Source organism: Psammomys obesus, unplaced genomic scaffold, assembly GCF_907164565.1.
Source record: "Psammomys obesus unplaced genomic scaffold, mPsaObe1.curated_primary_1811, whole genome shotgun sequence".
NCBI lineage: Eukaryota > Metazoa > Chordata > Mammalia > Rodentia > Muridae > Psammomys > Psammomys obesus.
In genome coordinates, this window is record NW_026596079.1 from 18921355 (window position 1) to 18935788 (window position 14434).

Consider the following 14434-nt stretch of genomic DNA (forward strand, 5'->3'; position numbering starts at 1 on the left):
AAAGAAGGACCAGACCCTTGTCTTTGAGATAGCGTTTCTTAGCAACAGACCTAGACTTCTTCTGAGTAGCTTTTGACCTCCAGCCAAAAGTCTGTAGCCCCTAATCTTCAAGGATGAGCTAACCACCCCCACCTTCAATTGCAGCTGCATCCACACTTGGCAGGACTGGCCAAGCTTGAGCACCTAAGACTAACCAATTATCTTACTTTATAGCTTCCTCATCCAATCCTAAATTGCCAAGACCGCAACTTCAAATCTCCCGCAATTTTTCTTTTAAAAACCTAAAGGCCTTTGTCTCCCGGTGCCACTCTTTGCTGACCGGCAGGGGTGACCCCATTGTGCAATGGTTAATAAACCTCTTGCTTTTGCAACGAGTCTTGGTCTGGGGGAGTTTCTGGAAAGGGCGTGATCTTGAACTCCTGAGCTGTGAGACCCCAGGTCTTACAGTACCAGAGGAATCAACACACCACATCATCACCATTATTCCACATTTGCCTCCCCACAGCTCACGATCTTTTTCCTGTTCACTGGTCTAAGGTTTTATTGTTTTCTGTTGCAAGCGTTCTGGAACTTGGTCACTCTCTGAACAACCACATGACACTCTGTTATACCTGTTTTCTCCCTGCTCTCTGTCTTTTGCTCTAAGAAACCTGGCTGACACCTTAGGAGGGTAGGGGGAAACTATTTCTCCTCCCCTACTGTAGACTGCAAAGAGACAACAGGAAAACAGGCAGGGAAGTCCTAGGTGCGGAGACCCAGGGCAGGCTGACGGCAGTGATGGGGACAGGCGGAAACAAGGACCATCATCATAAGCAGGATGAAAAGTTACAGATGGCTCAACTCACTGGCATAATTGAGGCTGCAGTGGAGAAAAGAAAGGGAGGCTCTGGCATCTGTTTTTCTCCTAAATCAGGAGGCTGAGCAGTGAGAATAAGATCCATATCCAACACAAGTAAGCAAAGAAATTGTAAAGCTTTTGCAGCAGTTGCTGGAGAATGGCAAAGGAGCAAAGGTTGAGGAACCAGAGGATCGCTGAGATTAAAACGTGTTATTGTGTGATGGGCCACCAACAAGTACCCTGTTGTGCAGCAATAGAAACAGGAGACAGATGCAGCAACTCACGGTGAAACAGGTAAGATGTGTGAGCAAGAGTGAGGATGGGAAGGCTGCCTTCCTCGCTATTTTAAGTGAGGAGCAGAAGCAACAGCTAGTGGATTTCTAACAGACTGCAGACAAATCTGTGACTTTTCCCCCCCAACTATGCAAGAGTAAGTCACCAAGACCATGTTCCTGCCATTTCTACACCCAGTCGTCAAAGTCCTTCTGCATCCTGCCAGTTGTCTCATAGCAGGTGTGACAGGAGGAGGATGGTGCAGATTCCTGCCTCAGACACGTCTCTTCCCTCTCCCTCCATCTGGAAGTTCTGCCTTTCCCGACATTCGACTATGGCCTCTGTGACAGTTACAGGACAGCTTTGTTAGCGAATGCCCCTACCAGCTCTTGCATGACTCCATCTGGCTGCATCTGGGTTCTGTCTTTGGCAGGAACTACACCGAACTGTATGTTTTTTACTGCATCTGGTCACAAAGACTTTTACTGGTTCTATTAACTTTAATCATTTGATTTACACAGTGTGTGGCAGGCCTTATAATTTTAGCCATTATTGTGTTTTTTTCTACAATTAAGAATTTTCAAGTGAGGCTGGGGATATCTCATTGGCAGAATGCTTACCCATGTAAAACCCTGAGTTCAAAGCCCCAGTACTGGAAGATAAAATAAATAAAGAAAAGAATTTTGTGGGGAGAAAGATTTCTGACTGTGCCATATTCCAGCCCGCATTAAACCACATGGATTGTGACTGCATCAGAGAGTATGACCCATTACTTTCATGCTCAAATTATCTCCACCATGGGAACTCCTTCAAGCTGGCTTCTGTGTCCTGACACATTCTTATTGTCCTCTAGATAATTTTTCTATCTATGAAATGTTACAGGCTCAGCCTGTACCATGCCTGCCCCTATTCTGAAAGTGGCCATTTCTGCAAGGATCTCTGGTTTGTCTCATCAAGGAATAGTTCTTGGAATCTAAAGCATATTCCCCGCTCCTGGCACATTGTTCTGGAGCTCTGAGTGGAAAACACTAGAGAAGGTGTGTATGTGTAATGTGCTCACTCTCACACAGATGTCTGTGTTTATTTCTATCTCTACTCAGATACCCAAACCCAGAGTTTATGCTGATAAGACCAATTTTAATCTAAACCAAAGGGTTCACTCGAGCTTTCTTCCTTTCCTTGCGTGGAGTCCTCGTCCAGCAGGAACCGGGTCTTATTTTCCCAGTGTTTTCTTATTTGGACAAGGCTTTCTAAGCTAAGTCCCCATCACTGACACTTGCCCCATGCAGACATCCTCTGGCTGTTGCTGGTCATTCACTTCCCATCTTACCTCATGGCCTTGCCTCATGGATACTTAGTGATCAATTCTACTTAACTGTTTCTGGACCAACTGGATGAGGAAGGAGGATGACTCTAACTCTTTGTGGTTCTTAGATCTGGTACACCATGATAAAAATGCTCAATGGAAACCAGGTTTCTAAATTACTTAATGAAGTACCAGAACTTAATAATAAATTAGCAGTGAGGAAAATTTAAGTTTAAAAGAAAGCAAGCAGGGCTGGCAAAGGTATCTCAGAGGGTAAAGGTGCTTGCCACAAACCCCAACCGACATGATTTCAATCCCTGGGACCCAAATGGCAGAAAGTGATGATCAGTTCTTGAAAGTCATCCTTTGACCTGCACATGTGAGCTGTGGCATGCACGTGCACACACATATAGACACACACAAAACACATCGGTGCAACAGACAATTCTTAATGAAAAGAAAAAACTAAGAGTCAGGAATGGTGGCTCCCAGCAACGAGGAGGCTGAGGTACGACTACTGCAATGTCAAGGCCAACCTGGCCTCAAAAAGAAAGTCAGAGCTACCAGTGACCCTGTAGAAGCAGTCCGCTATTCCTTTCCTCCATTCTTCCACCAGCACTTAAAGCAGCATTCTAAGAACTTAATAGTGCTTTGCAAATCACCGTTAAGTAACTGCAACTAGTCAATGGTCAGTAACCTCCCAAATAGTAAGGTACACAGTGAAACCATCTGCTTACCTGTTTCCATGCAAGTCAAAAGTATAGATGTTTCCCAGATGGTCCCCAGCAATAAAGGAATCGCCTGAGCCATCAAAAGCCACACTCAAAAACCGCAAAACTTTTGGATGGTATTCAGAAGTGCTGTGAACAATGTTCACTATAATTCTGTCAAAACAACAATCTAAATGTTACATTTCACATCACACACTTGCTTTTATGTATAGGCTTCTATTGAAGGCTTTCTGCAGGCTCATTCTTCCTGTTGCTGTTCCTTCCCTACAATCGTTCTTGTAAGGATTTCCAAATAGTTCAGAAAGCCATTCATTATGAAAGATGTGTTTAACATTCATTTATTCATTAAATACTAGAAAACTTACTACATGTCTGAAGTGACAAAACCAGACACTAGGAATAACTGAGAGACAAGGTTCCTGCCATCCTGTCACTTACAGTTTAGTAGCAAAGACAGACAGTAAAAAGATACGTAGAAACAGCTTACCCTATGACTAGGCAACAGGGTATAAGACTTTGTTTCTGTAATAGAAAATGTTCCACAAAGCATGAGCGTATCTCTGCCTCTCAGAGACCTAAACCACCTCTGCAAGTGTGTGCTCTAAGGATTACTTGTTCATGGCTGTATTCCCACGACTTATCTACAGCACACAACACTCATACTATGCCTGTGAAGAGCTGTAAGTCACTGTTTCAAATTTCCCACGAGTCACGCTTCTATTTCCACATTAAGAAATGAGTTTACTCTTCCAGTGTTATCCTATAGAAGCATACAGCATGCACTAAAGCCGCGTGAAAATTCAAACATCTTAGCCTTGGGATTTAAATTACTCATACAGAAATATGCAAACACAAACATTCAGTTAAAATAAAAATGCAAAAGAAAAGGTACACATAGGGAAAAGGGATAACACATAAATACTGCTAGCTCTGCACAGAGAACAGTAACACGGGTGACTTCCTCCTACTCTACTTTTCTATATTTGATACACATTTGCTAGCAATCATATACTCCTCTCATGGGCAAGCTCTGTAAAAAAAATGTACAGCAATGCTTGTCTAAATTTACTATTTTGGGAGGAGGTTTCTTGTGCCACACATCTGCTGAAAAACTGTTTCTAAAACTTATAGCACCGAGCCTGAGGGACGGACGGCACAGCAGACAAAGATGCTTGCCATCAAGCCTGGTGACCTGAGTTTGATCCCCTAGGCCCACATGATGGAAGGAGATGAAATGATATCCACAAGTTATCCTCCAACCTCCACAAATATGGCATAACATACACAAGCCAAATATAAAACAAACAACAAACAATAAACAGAAGGAAACAAACAAACAAACAAAACCTTGTCGCACAAAATGATTCTTTGATATATAGGGCTGCACAGTGATGCACACCGATATCTCAGGACTCAGGAGGCAGAAGCAGGAGGACTGAGAGTGTGAACCCAGCTTGGAATATACAGTGGGATCATAGCTCAAAAAACAAGGGGTGGGGGGGGAGCACGCATAGTCATTCTGGTCTTGAAGACCAGTACAATCCCATTCTGTTTAAAATTATTTTGTGTGTATGCATGACACACTCGCACACGCCTGGCATGTGGCGGTAACAGGACAACTTATAGGAGTCCGTGCCTTCATACCATAAGGTTCCCAGGGATTAGGCTCAAGAGGTCAACTTGGCGGCAAGCTCCCTTACCTTCTAAGCCCCCTGGCTAGCCCTTTCCTTATTTCAAGAATAGCATTTAATCATGAAAATTTTATCTTTTGCGTACGAATCTTTTAAAAATTTGTTTTATGTATGTAGGTCTTTCGACTGAATGCATGCCTGTGTACCCTGCCCATGCCTGATGCCTGTGGAGCCCAGAAGAGGGTGTGAGGTTCCCCTGGGACTGGAATTACAGTTGGCTGTGAAGTACCAAGTGGGTACTGAAAATTAAACCTGGGTCCTCTGCAAGAGCACCCAATACACTTAAGCCCTGAGCCATCTCTCCATTCCCTTGTATATGAGTTTTAATATTCCAAATTAAAATCTCATTTTTAAAAACCTTACGGAAGCGTGCTACATTGATAAGAGGATTACACATTTCCTTCAAGGGCTCACTGGTAAAGCACTTGTTTAATATGTACAAGGCCCTAGGTTAAATACTCAGCAGTGAAAAATAGTATTTTTCTTTATGTTATCTAAATAGAGCGTTTTAGATCGATTAGGGACATAGAAAAAAAATCTTACAATGCTTGTTTTTACATAGTTTCATGATGTTGAAAATAGAAAAATTAAGTCAAGTGTGATGCGCATCTATAATCCTAGCACTTGATGTGGAGGCAGGAGGATCACAAGTGTAAAGTCATTCTCAGCTACATGGTGAGTTTGGGGCCAGAAGGAAATAATAGAAATAAATAAGGAAATAACTAAAATGACCCTGCAAAAAAAACATCAAAGCATCTCTGGGGCTGATGCTCCGTCAGTCTAGTGCCTACTGCATACGCATGAGAGCCTGGCTTTGGCTCATTGGCACCCGTGAAAGCTGGACATAGTGGCCCACAGCTGCGACCCCAGTGAGGGGGAGCTGAGACAGCGCTCTGGAATTCATTGGCCAGCCAGTCTAGCTAAATCAACGAGCACCAAGTTCAAAGTTCATGTCTCCAAAACTAAAGTGGTGAGGAATTAAGGAAGACCCCTGCTGCTCTCTGGCCTTCACAAGCATACCTGCATATACACACATGAACACATACACATACAGACATAGAAACACACACAGACAAAACTAAACTCAGACACAATATGGAACTTTTCCCTCTCAGGGTGCCTTTTATTTTTCTGTAACATTACAGTTTGGTAACAAAAATTAAAATAAAAAATGGTGATTGTTCACAATATTAAAAATAGCCAGGCATGGCAGTAAGGGCCTTTGATCCTAGCACTCTGGAGGCCCAAGGCAGAAGGATCACAAATTCCTACCCAGCTTGAGCTAAAAAATGAGACCTTGTTTCAAAAAAACCAAAGTGGCTGTCTTGATGGCTCAAGCCAGTAAAGGTGCTTTCTGAGATGCCTAATGACCTAAGTTCAATCCCCAGAACCCTCCATTCACAGTGGGAGGAGAGACTCAGCTCCCCAAAGTCATCCTCTGACCTCCATGCATACACAATAGATAGATAGATAGATAAATGTAACCAAAAAAACAAAAAAAACAAAAAAAAAAAAAAAAAAAAAAACAACAGAAGTGGTTATTGTAGAGTAGAAATCAGCTAGTGACTGATTATCTGCTCCAAGAATACGGGCTGATAAACTTGCACTTTCTTCAATAAATCTGGCTCATTTTTGTTTTTCTCAACATAGCCATTTTTTTATAATTAAAAATGTATTTATTATCAATGTGTACTGCATGTGAACCATGTAGTACATGTGGGGGTCGAGGATAACTTTTTGGGGTTGTGGCACCCTATTCTGTTTTAATTTAATCGACTTGTGTTGATTTGACACAAGTCTGGGGTCATCTAGGAGCAGAGTCCCAGCTGAGGAAGTGCCTAGATTAGCCTGGCCTGTGGCTTGTCAGTGCAGACTGTCTTGACTGGGTGGCACCATTCCCTGGGCAGCTAATCCTGAGCTGCGTGTCCATAAGCTACCTAAGCATAACCCAGAAAGCCAGCCAGCAAGCAGTGTTCCCTCACTGCTCCAGGTTTCTGCCCTGACTTCATTCAGTGATGGGCTGTGACCTGGAAATGAAAGACAAATAAATCCTTCCCGGTCCTAGGTTGCTTTGGGCCAGGGTTTTATCACAGAGACAGACCGGAAGATGTGAGCTCTGGAGATTAAATTCAGGTAGCCAGGCTTATAGAGCAAGCATCTTTACCTACTAAGCCATCTCCCTCGCTCAACAGTGGATTTAAATGAACAAAAATAAAGCTGTACTTTGGTAGAAGTACATAATAAGAAACCCGCTCTTTTTTTTTTTTTTAATCTTACATATCTATCTAGATACTCTGTAACAGCAAGAAATGGTAGGCTGCCTCCCATTCATAGACCTTTTAGAGGAGCCAACGGTAGAGAGTGCTACTTATACAAACTCCACATTTGGAAATAAAAACGCTGTAGAATCTCCACTACTGACAAAACTGTTTATTCAAAAGGTCAGTGGGTCAATAGCATTGATAGAGGATAGACAGTCACCAGAAAGTACCGTGGCTGGCTGGTCACATAAAGTGGCTGATCCACTAATAACTGCACTTTCAGCCTACAAAAACATTTAAGTTTGATTTCTGGCGAAGCAACTGAAACATAAACAGAAAAGTCTCTACAGAAACAAACTTCGACATGAACCCAAGTGATGCCATGAAGTCCATGCAAGCCCAGGGAATCAGAAACACCAAGATCACCATGGCATGCACTATGGGAACCAAAACAAACGTTTACGGGGCGGCAAGGACTCCCGCTGACGTCACACAAGAGGTTGGGTCTCAAACGCAGCGCACTACTCGAATGAATGAAAAGAAGCGCAGGCTGCGGTGTGGCAGCCTCTTCATCGTTGACAGCCCCCGCAAAATACACCCCTCTGTGCAAACTGCAGAATGTAAGTTTGTTCCGTCCCACAGTGCTTAGAACCGTGTTTGGCCCACGTTAAGCTCTCAATGTTACAGATGTGAGCAATGACTTAAGGAGGGGGAGCTTCGGCTTTGGAAGAGGTAGCTGTGGATTGCCTTTGCTCCCAACACGTATGTTGAGAATTTGCTCCTGGAGTCTTTTTCCAACTGGAATAGTCACTAATAAAGCAAGGCAAGGGGGAGTCCTGGCACTCGGGAGAACTGCAAATTCTTTTGCATAAATAGTAGAGGCTTCTCTTGACAACCCCCGCCCCCCGTGCCCCTGGGACTTGGGACCAGGACCTGGGACGCCACTGCAATCCACAGCTTCCGGAGCTATTTGCTCCTCCTGAGGTCCCAACCGAGGGAGCCAGTGCACGGCCAGTGTCAGGACCCCGGGGCCGGCATCCCTCCGCCATGCTTCGCCTCTCAGCCTCCCGCTGACCCGCCCCCTCGCCGGTCTCCACAGCCCGCGGCCTCACCCGTCGTGAGTAGCCGGCGATGGCTTGCGGTGCCATATCTTGCCGCTCTCCTTGTTGCCCAGGTCAGTGCTCTGCATGTCGAAACTCCACTCCGGACTGCTGCTGGCCCGGTGGGTAACCGTCCCGAGAGCTTCCCGGCAGACCCCGCGCGCCCAACCCGGGAAATTGGAGAGGCCGCCATGGAGTCTCCGCCCCCCGAGGACCATACCAATCACGAGGGGGAACGCCCTTTCTAGTTACCGCCAATCAAGTCACGGATCCGTCCACCTCCGCGCAGGTGGTCCCTCCGCTCAGGACAATGGAATAGACCAACGGCTTCTCTCTCCACTCCACCCCTTGTCTAAGGCTTGTCTGCAAGCCTGCTACCCAAAGGCTTCTGGGAGTCGCAGTTTTTGAAGACGAAGCTTGGGACTTCTGTTCTATGACCCCCTCTAGGCTCAAAAAGACAGCGGGAGTGTTTTTCTCCTGAGAGCCCGTTGTTTCGGGCATTCTGTTCTAAGTGGGGTTAGAATAAAGGATTTATAGAAACAACTAATAGAGAAGCAAAAGACACGTATGTTGAGAATTGCAGAATTCCTTTTCTAGAACTCACAGGCTCCATTGAACCTTCTGGACCTAACTGAATATTCTGTTCTTCTTGACATACTCATTATGTTTTAATTGCATAAATTTACAAGACCCTCCCACAGTATGGTTTCCAGCCCACTAGTCACACTCCAGAAAAGCAAAACCGCCAAGAACCAGGGGCACTGGCATGGGAAATCTTTTCACTGTTTCTCTTGTGCTTACTATGTATGGCTCTCCTGTATGCCAACACACTTAATTCGCAGAGAAACATAACAATTAACATAACACTCAACTCCACCTCAGTGCTGTATGAAGTTGCGAACTAGTTTCCAATCAAACTGCCACACGTTTAGTGTATAAAACAATGGAAATTATGCCAGGCGGTGGTGGCATATGTCTTTAATTCCAGCAACCTGAGAGGCAGAGGTGGAGGCCAACCTGATCTGCAGACCTAGTTCCAGGACAGCCAGGGCTGCACAAAGAAATCCTGTCTCAAAAAAAAAAAAAAAAAAAAATCAGAAATTTATTCTGTCAGCATTCCATGTCAACAGAGTCTGTCAACAAAGATTTTCTTCTTTGTCTGGGATAACCTCTTTTCTGTTTGCTGCAAATATCTCTATACTTTTCTCAGAATAAAGTAAAAATTAAATGAGGTTCTCAAAACAGAGTGCAAATTCCTTTAAGGAAACAGGACTTGAGTTCACCTCACTGCCTAGGAAAACAACCTTTGGCTTAGGGTCAGTTTTTAGCTATGGTCATCTGATGGCATATTGCTTCTGAGACTTGTGTGGATGTGTATATATTTTCCTATTGTTAATAAGCTATGTAGCACATGCCACATAGCTCCTGCTCTTTCTCAGCTTCAACAGAAGCTGACTCAATGATTCAGTGATTGCTTGCTGCTTGGCAGTAAATCGGCAATTATGACGCACAAATACTCCTACTTTTCTACTGCCTTTGGAACCAATGCAAGGCTGTTTGAATCTGTATCTCCTGAATTGCAATTCCTAAGTCTCTAACAAGGTTCTCTCTAACTCCTGGAGCTTGACTTGATGTCACTGATTGTTATTTAGGATACTTATAATTGGATTTAGGGTTCACAAGAATAATGCAGAATGATATTCTTATATGAAAATCCTTAATCACATCTTCAATGACTGTGTGTGTGTGTTTACTAGGCCTCATGAATACTTGAGAGATTAGTATATGGACAAATAAGAGGGGGGTGCAAATTTGATCTACTACAGGTAGGTACTCTGATCTTTCCTATTTTCTAGGAAATTGAAGTAGAAGGAAAGCCAAAATAGAATAATGATCTTTCTGTTCCTGGTTTCCATGATTTTCTTTTCCTTCCCCTCCCCCCCCCCCGAGTCAGGGCTTCTCTGTGTAGCCTTAACTGTCCTGGAAATCACTTTACAGACCAGGCTGGCCTCAAACTCACAGAGATCCACCTGCCTGTGCCTCCTTAGTGCTGGGGTCAAAGGCATGCACCACCACCTCCCAGCTGATCTCCGTGATTTTCAACAACAGAAAAATAACCACAAAAGAAGTATTTGGCCAGGCATGGTTACACAATACATAGAATCCTAGCACTTGGGAAGCTAAGGCAGGATGATTTTGAATTGGAGCCCATCCTGAGCCACAGGGGAAAAAATCATATGGATAATGAGTCAATAGTGGATATATACATACATACTTTATAGGTAGCTTTATTTACATATTTAAGGTATATAATTGTATAAGTTTTGACATAAGTACCCACTGTGAACCTACTACCAAATCAAGAGGATGCATGTATCTCTCACCTTAACATTTCCTCCTATATCTTCTTTGTAATCTTATTCTATCCCTACCCAACTTGGTATACTGCCACTGCTGATTGTCCTCTGTCCTTTATATTAATTATTTTCTATAAATTTATATGAATAAAGTCTTATTCACTCCCCCCCCCCATTTTTCTCCAGCTAGATTCCTTCATATACTGAAATTATTAAGTGAGCTGAAATTATTAAGAGATTCAGTTGTTTTGTTGGGACACCAGTTGGTTATCACTTTTATTGCTAAGTAGTGTTTCATTTATATCCATATAATTTGTTTATCTATTCATGAGCATTGCCATGGGTTCCAATTTTTTTTTCTTTTTTTTTTTTAAGAATTGCAACACAAGTTGCTGGTGTTTTATTTTATTTTTTTAATTTTAATTTTTTATATTACAGTTTTTATATTAATTAAAGTTTATTCACTTTGTACCCCAGCTGTAGCCCCTCGTTCCCTCCCAACCCCACCCTCCCTCCTCAGCTCCTCTCATGCCCCTCTCCAAGTCCACTGATAGGGGAGGTCCTCCTCCCCTTCCATCTGACCCTAGCCTACCAGGTCTCATCTGGACTGGCTACATTGTCTTCTTCTGTGGCCTGCTCCCCCCTGGGGGAGGGAGGGGTTCAAAGAGCCAACCACTGAGTTCATGTCAGAGACAGCCTCTGTTCCCCTTACTAGGGAACTCACTTGGATACTGAGCTGCTATGGGCTACATCTGTGCAGGGTTCTAAGTTATCTTTATGCATGGTCCTTGGTTGTAGTATCAGTCTCAGAAAAGACCTCTGGGACCAGAGTTTTTGGTTCTGTTGCTCTCCTTGTGGAGTTCCTGTTTCAATTTTTCTTATTCCATGTAAAGTTGTTATGAATGTTCCTTTTATTTCTCCGGGAGGTGTTCCTGAAAGTGGAGCCATCGCCTTGCATGGCAGGCATCAGTTTAGCTTTTCAAGAAACTGGCAGATGTGTTCAGTATAACACTTGTGCTATTTCCCTTTCCACCCTCAGTGCAGGAGTCCGGATGCTCCACATTTGTAATGAATTGGTATCATTTTGGCCACTCTGGGAATATCCTGGTATCCATGGTGATTTTAATTTCTTCTTCTGAAAAGACAAATGAGGCTCAGCATCTCTTCATGCAATTATTTGTGTTCTACATGTATTCTTGCTAAGTATCTGTTCAAATCCTTTATGTGTTTTTAATTGGGTTGTTTGAATTCTTATCATTGCACTTTGAGAGTCATTCATATAACCTAAATACAAGCTTTTCATTGTATATATAAATATATGCTTTGCAAATATTTTCCCAGTCTGTGACTTGTTTTTCCATGTTTTTTTTTTTTAAATCAACGTCTGTCAAACAGTAGAAGATATTAATAAAGATCAACCTATCATTGTTTCATCTTTGGAGGGTGTGTGGAAAATCATATTTAAAAAAAAAACTTTCCTATGGGACTGGGAGATGACTCAACTGGTAATGTGCTTGCTGTGCTGAGTTGAAGCCCTAGAATACACCGAAAAGGGCGGGCACAGTGATGTACAATCCCAGTGGTGGGGAAGTAGAGACAGGCAGTCCCTGGGGGCTCCATGGCCAGTTAGCCTGGCCTACTTACTGACTGTGAGACTCATATACATATGCACATATACAAATGCACGCACCCAACCAGTGCCTATTCCTTCCAGAAACCCTTTTCACACTTTAAAACTACCAGTGATAACAATAATAGCAACAACCGTTACTATTGAGTAAATTAAAGAATTAAGTAGGATACAGGCAAAAGTCAGAAGGCACAAGTATACAGGCTATTTGACGGTGTCATTCGAATCTTATGTTGAAAGTAGCTGATGGAAATCCTTGTTTCTACATGCACTTCTGTCTGCATGGGGAGGGTTGGACTGGGGAGATGGCTCAGCTGGTAAACCTTTTGCTATGCAAGTATGAGGATCTGAGTTTGAATGCCTAAAACCAAAACAAAAGCTGAGCCTGGTAGCATGATTCTGTAATTGCAGGACTCCTATGGTGAAATGGGAGGTGGAGACAAGCAAGTACCAAGAAACTCACTGCTTACTTAGCTGTGAGCAATGAGGAGAGCTCGTCCCAAACAAGGGAGAAGACAAAGACAACCTGAGGTTGTCCTCTGACCTACATGCATACACTGTGTTACATGTATACACACTCATACGCATGAACAAGCACACACATGGGCACATAACACACACACACACAAAATTAAAGAGTTCGAGCTTGAGGTGGGGGAGGGGGGGAGCTCTCATTCCTAGTAGGAGCAAAGTGGATTTGGAGTTGGCCAGGGCAGTCACTAAACAAGGACTAAAAGCAGACAATGGCTGGATGACACTGATAAACTGGCAAGGCTGACGGTGCCAAACAGAGCTGTTTCATCAGTGCAACGTCTGTGTCCTGCTGCCAGCTGATGCAAACCCAGGCAATGCTTTCCATTCAGTTGATGACTCAGCTATGTGACCTTGTGAGACGGAGGAAAGAGGCCGAAGCCACTGTAGGCAAATGTCGACTTTTTTCATGAGTCAGAACCATGAGGAAGAGGAGGAAGAGAAGGAGAGAGAGAAAGAGAGGGAGAGGTTCCAAGCTGCTTGAATAAATTATTCATGCCAAAGCGTTCTCATAAAACATACATGAAAGCAAGCAAGGGAGACATTTCGTGTAGAATGGAAAGGATTTGGCACTTACAGCTGGAATAATACAATATCCCAGGAGGAGGCAGAAACATGATGCTGATCTTGTCAGGCAGCAAGTCCATGTCCACATACGATAGGACAACTGCTGACATTGATTGGGGTTTCCCTTTTCGTTGTTGTTTGTTTTATTCTGCAAAGCAGAGTTTTTCTGTGTAGCCCTGGCTGCCCTTGAACTTCCTCTGGAGACCAGGCTGGCCTCAAACTCAGAGATCTGCCTGTCTCTGTCTCTGGAGTGCTGGCATTAAGGGCATGTGCCACCATGCTTAGTTTAAATTGGGTTTTTTAAAAGGACCCCAGACAGAAGAAGAAGACTGGAGGATAAAGCCTCCTATTCCATGAAAGAACAGGCTGTGCCCGAAATTTCTGGTCTTTGAACTTTTCCCCAGAGCCGGAGAGGAGATGGGTATGGAGCGTCTGTCACATTTAAAGCTGTCCTAAAAACTCCATCTTAGGGGGGGACATAATTTTATGATTCTCCAATTATTCGCAAGTGGTTTTAAAATGCTATTTGCAAGCCAGAAAAATGATTGTCTAAGTGTGCTATTGGGGGCATTAGTACACCAGCTCAAGAAAAATCTATCAGTCAAAGCTAAACCTTGAACATGATATTCTGCAGTACCAGCCCTATCTGAAGACCTCCCTAGGCAGACAGCTATGAGGTCGGGGTGTTGGGAATATTTCCTACAGCACTGAACAATTAGCCTGATTCACAGGCTTCCAACAGCATCTGCGGGCTCAGAGGGCAAGCCATCAATCAAGCACTACAGGACGCTAGTAAACAAGGAGTAAAGCTTCTGTAACTGCTGAAAGGAAGGAAGACATGCTGATTGGGGGAAGTGTTAATTATCCAGAAAACTTCTCTGCATCTTTCCACTGGTGCCTACTTGCAGGAGTGTGCACAGAGAAGCCATCTACCCACGTAAGAATGACCTAGAAAGAAAAAAAAAGTCATACCTAACACCCCTTCTCAATTGTTGTCACATCTCAACTGCTATTCAGGACCTCTCATTTTCCATGCAGTCTTCTTCAGTGGTAAAACTCATTCTTTTGAAGTGCTGTGGGGGAGGTGTCCTTGTCCATGCAAGTGTGTGTGTGTGTGTGTGTGTGTGTGTGTGTGTGTGTGTGTGTGTG

General features: G+C 43.6%; 1 protein-coding gene across 1 annotated transcript in view; it reads right to left on the reverse strand.

Moving 5' to 3' along the window:
• Window positions 1-8355, reverse strand: part of Tbc1d31 (TBC1 domain family member 31) — a 62288-nt gene extending 53933 nt beyond the window's left edge. Inside the window, exons 1-2 of the mRNA XM_055626675.1 lie at window positions 8213-8355; window positions 3155-3301 (exon numbers count right to left, since the gene is read on the reverse strand). Of these exons, the coding sequence (XP_055482650.1) occupies window positions 3155-3301; window positions 8213-8289 (224 nt within the window). The 5' untranslated portion in view covers window positions 8290-8355. The remainder of the gene's footprint in view (window positions 1-3154; window positions 3302-8212) is intronic.
• Between the last annotated feature and the right edge of the window lie 6079 nt (window positions 8356-14434).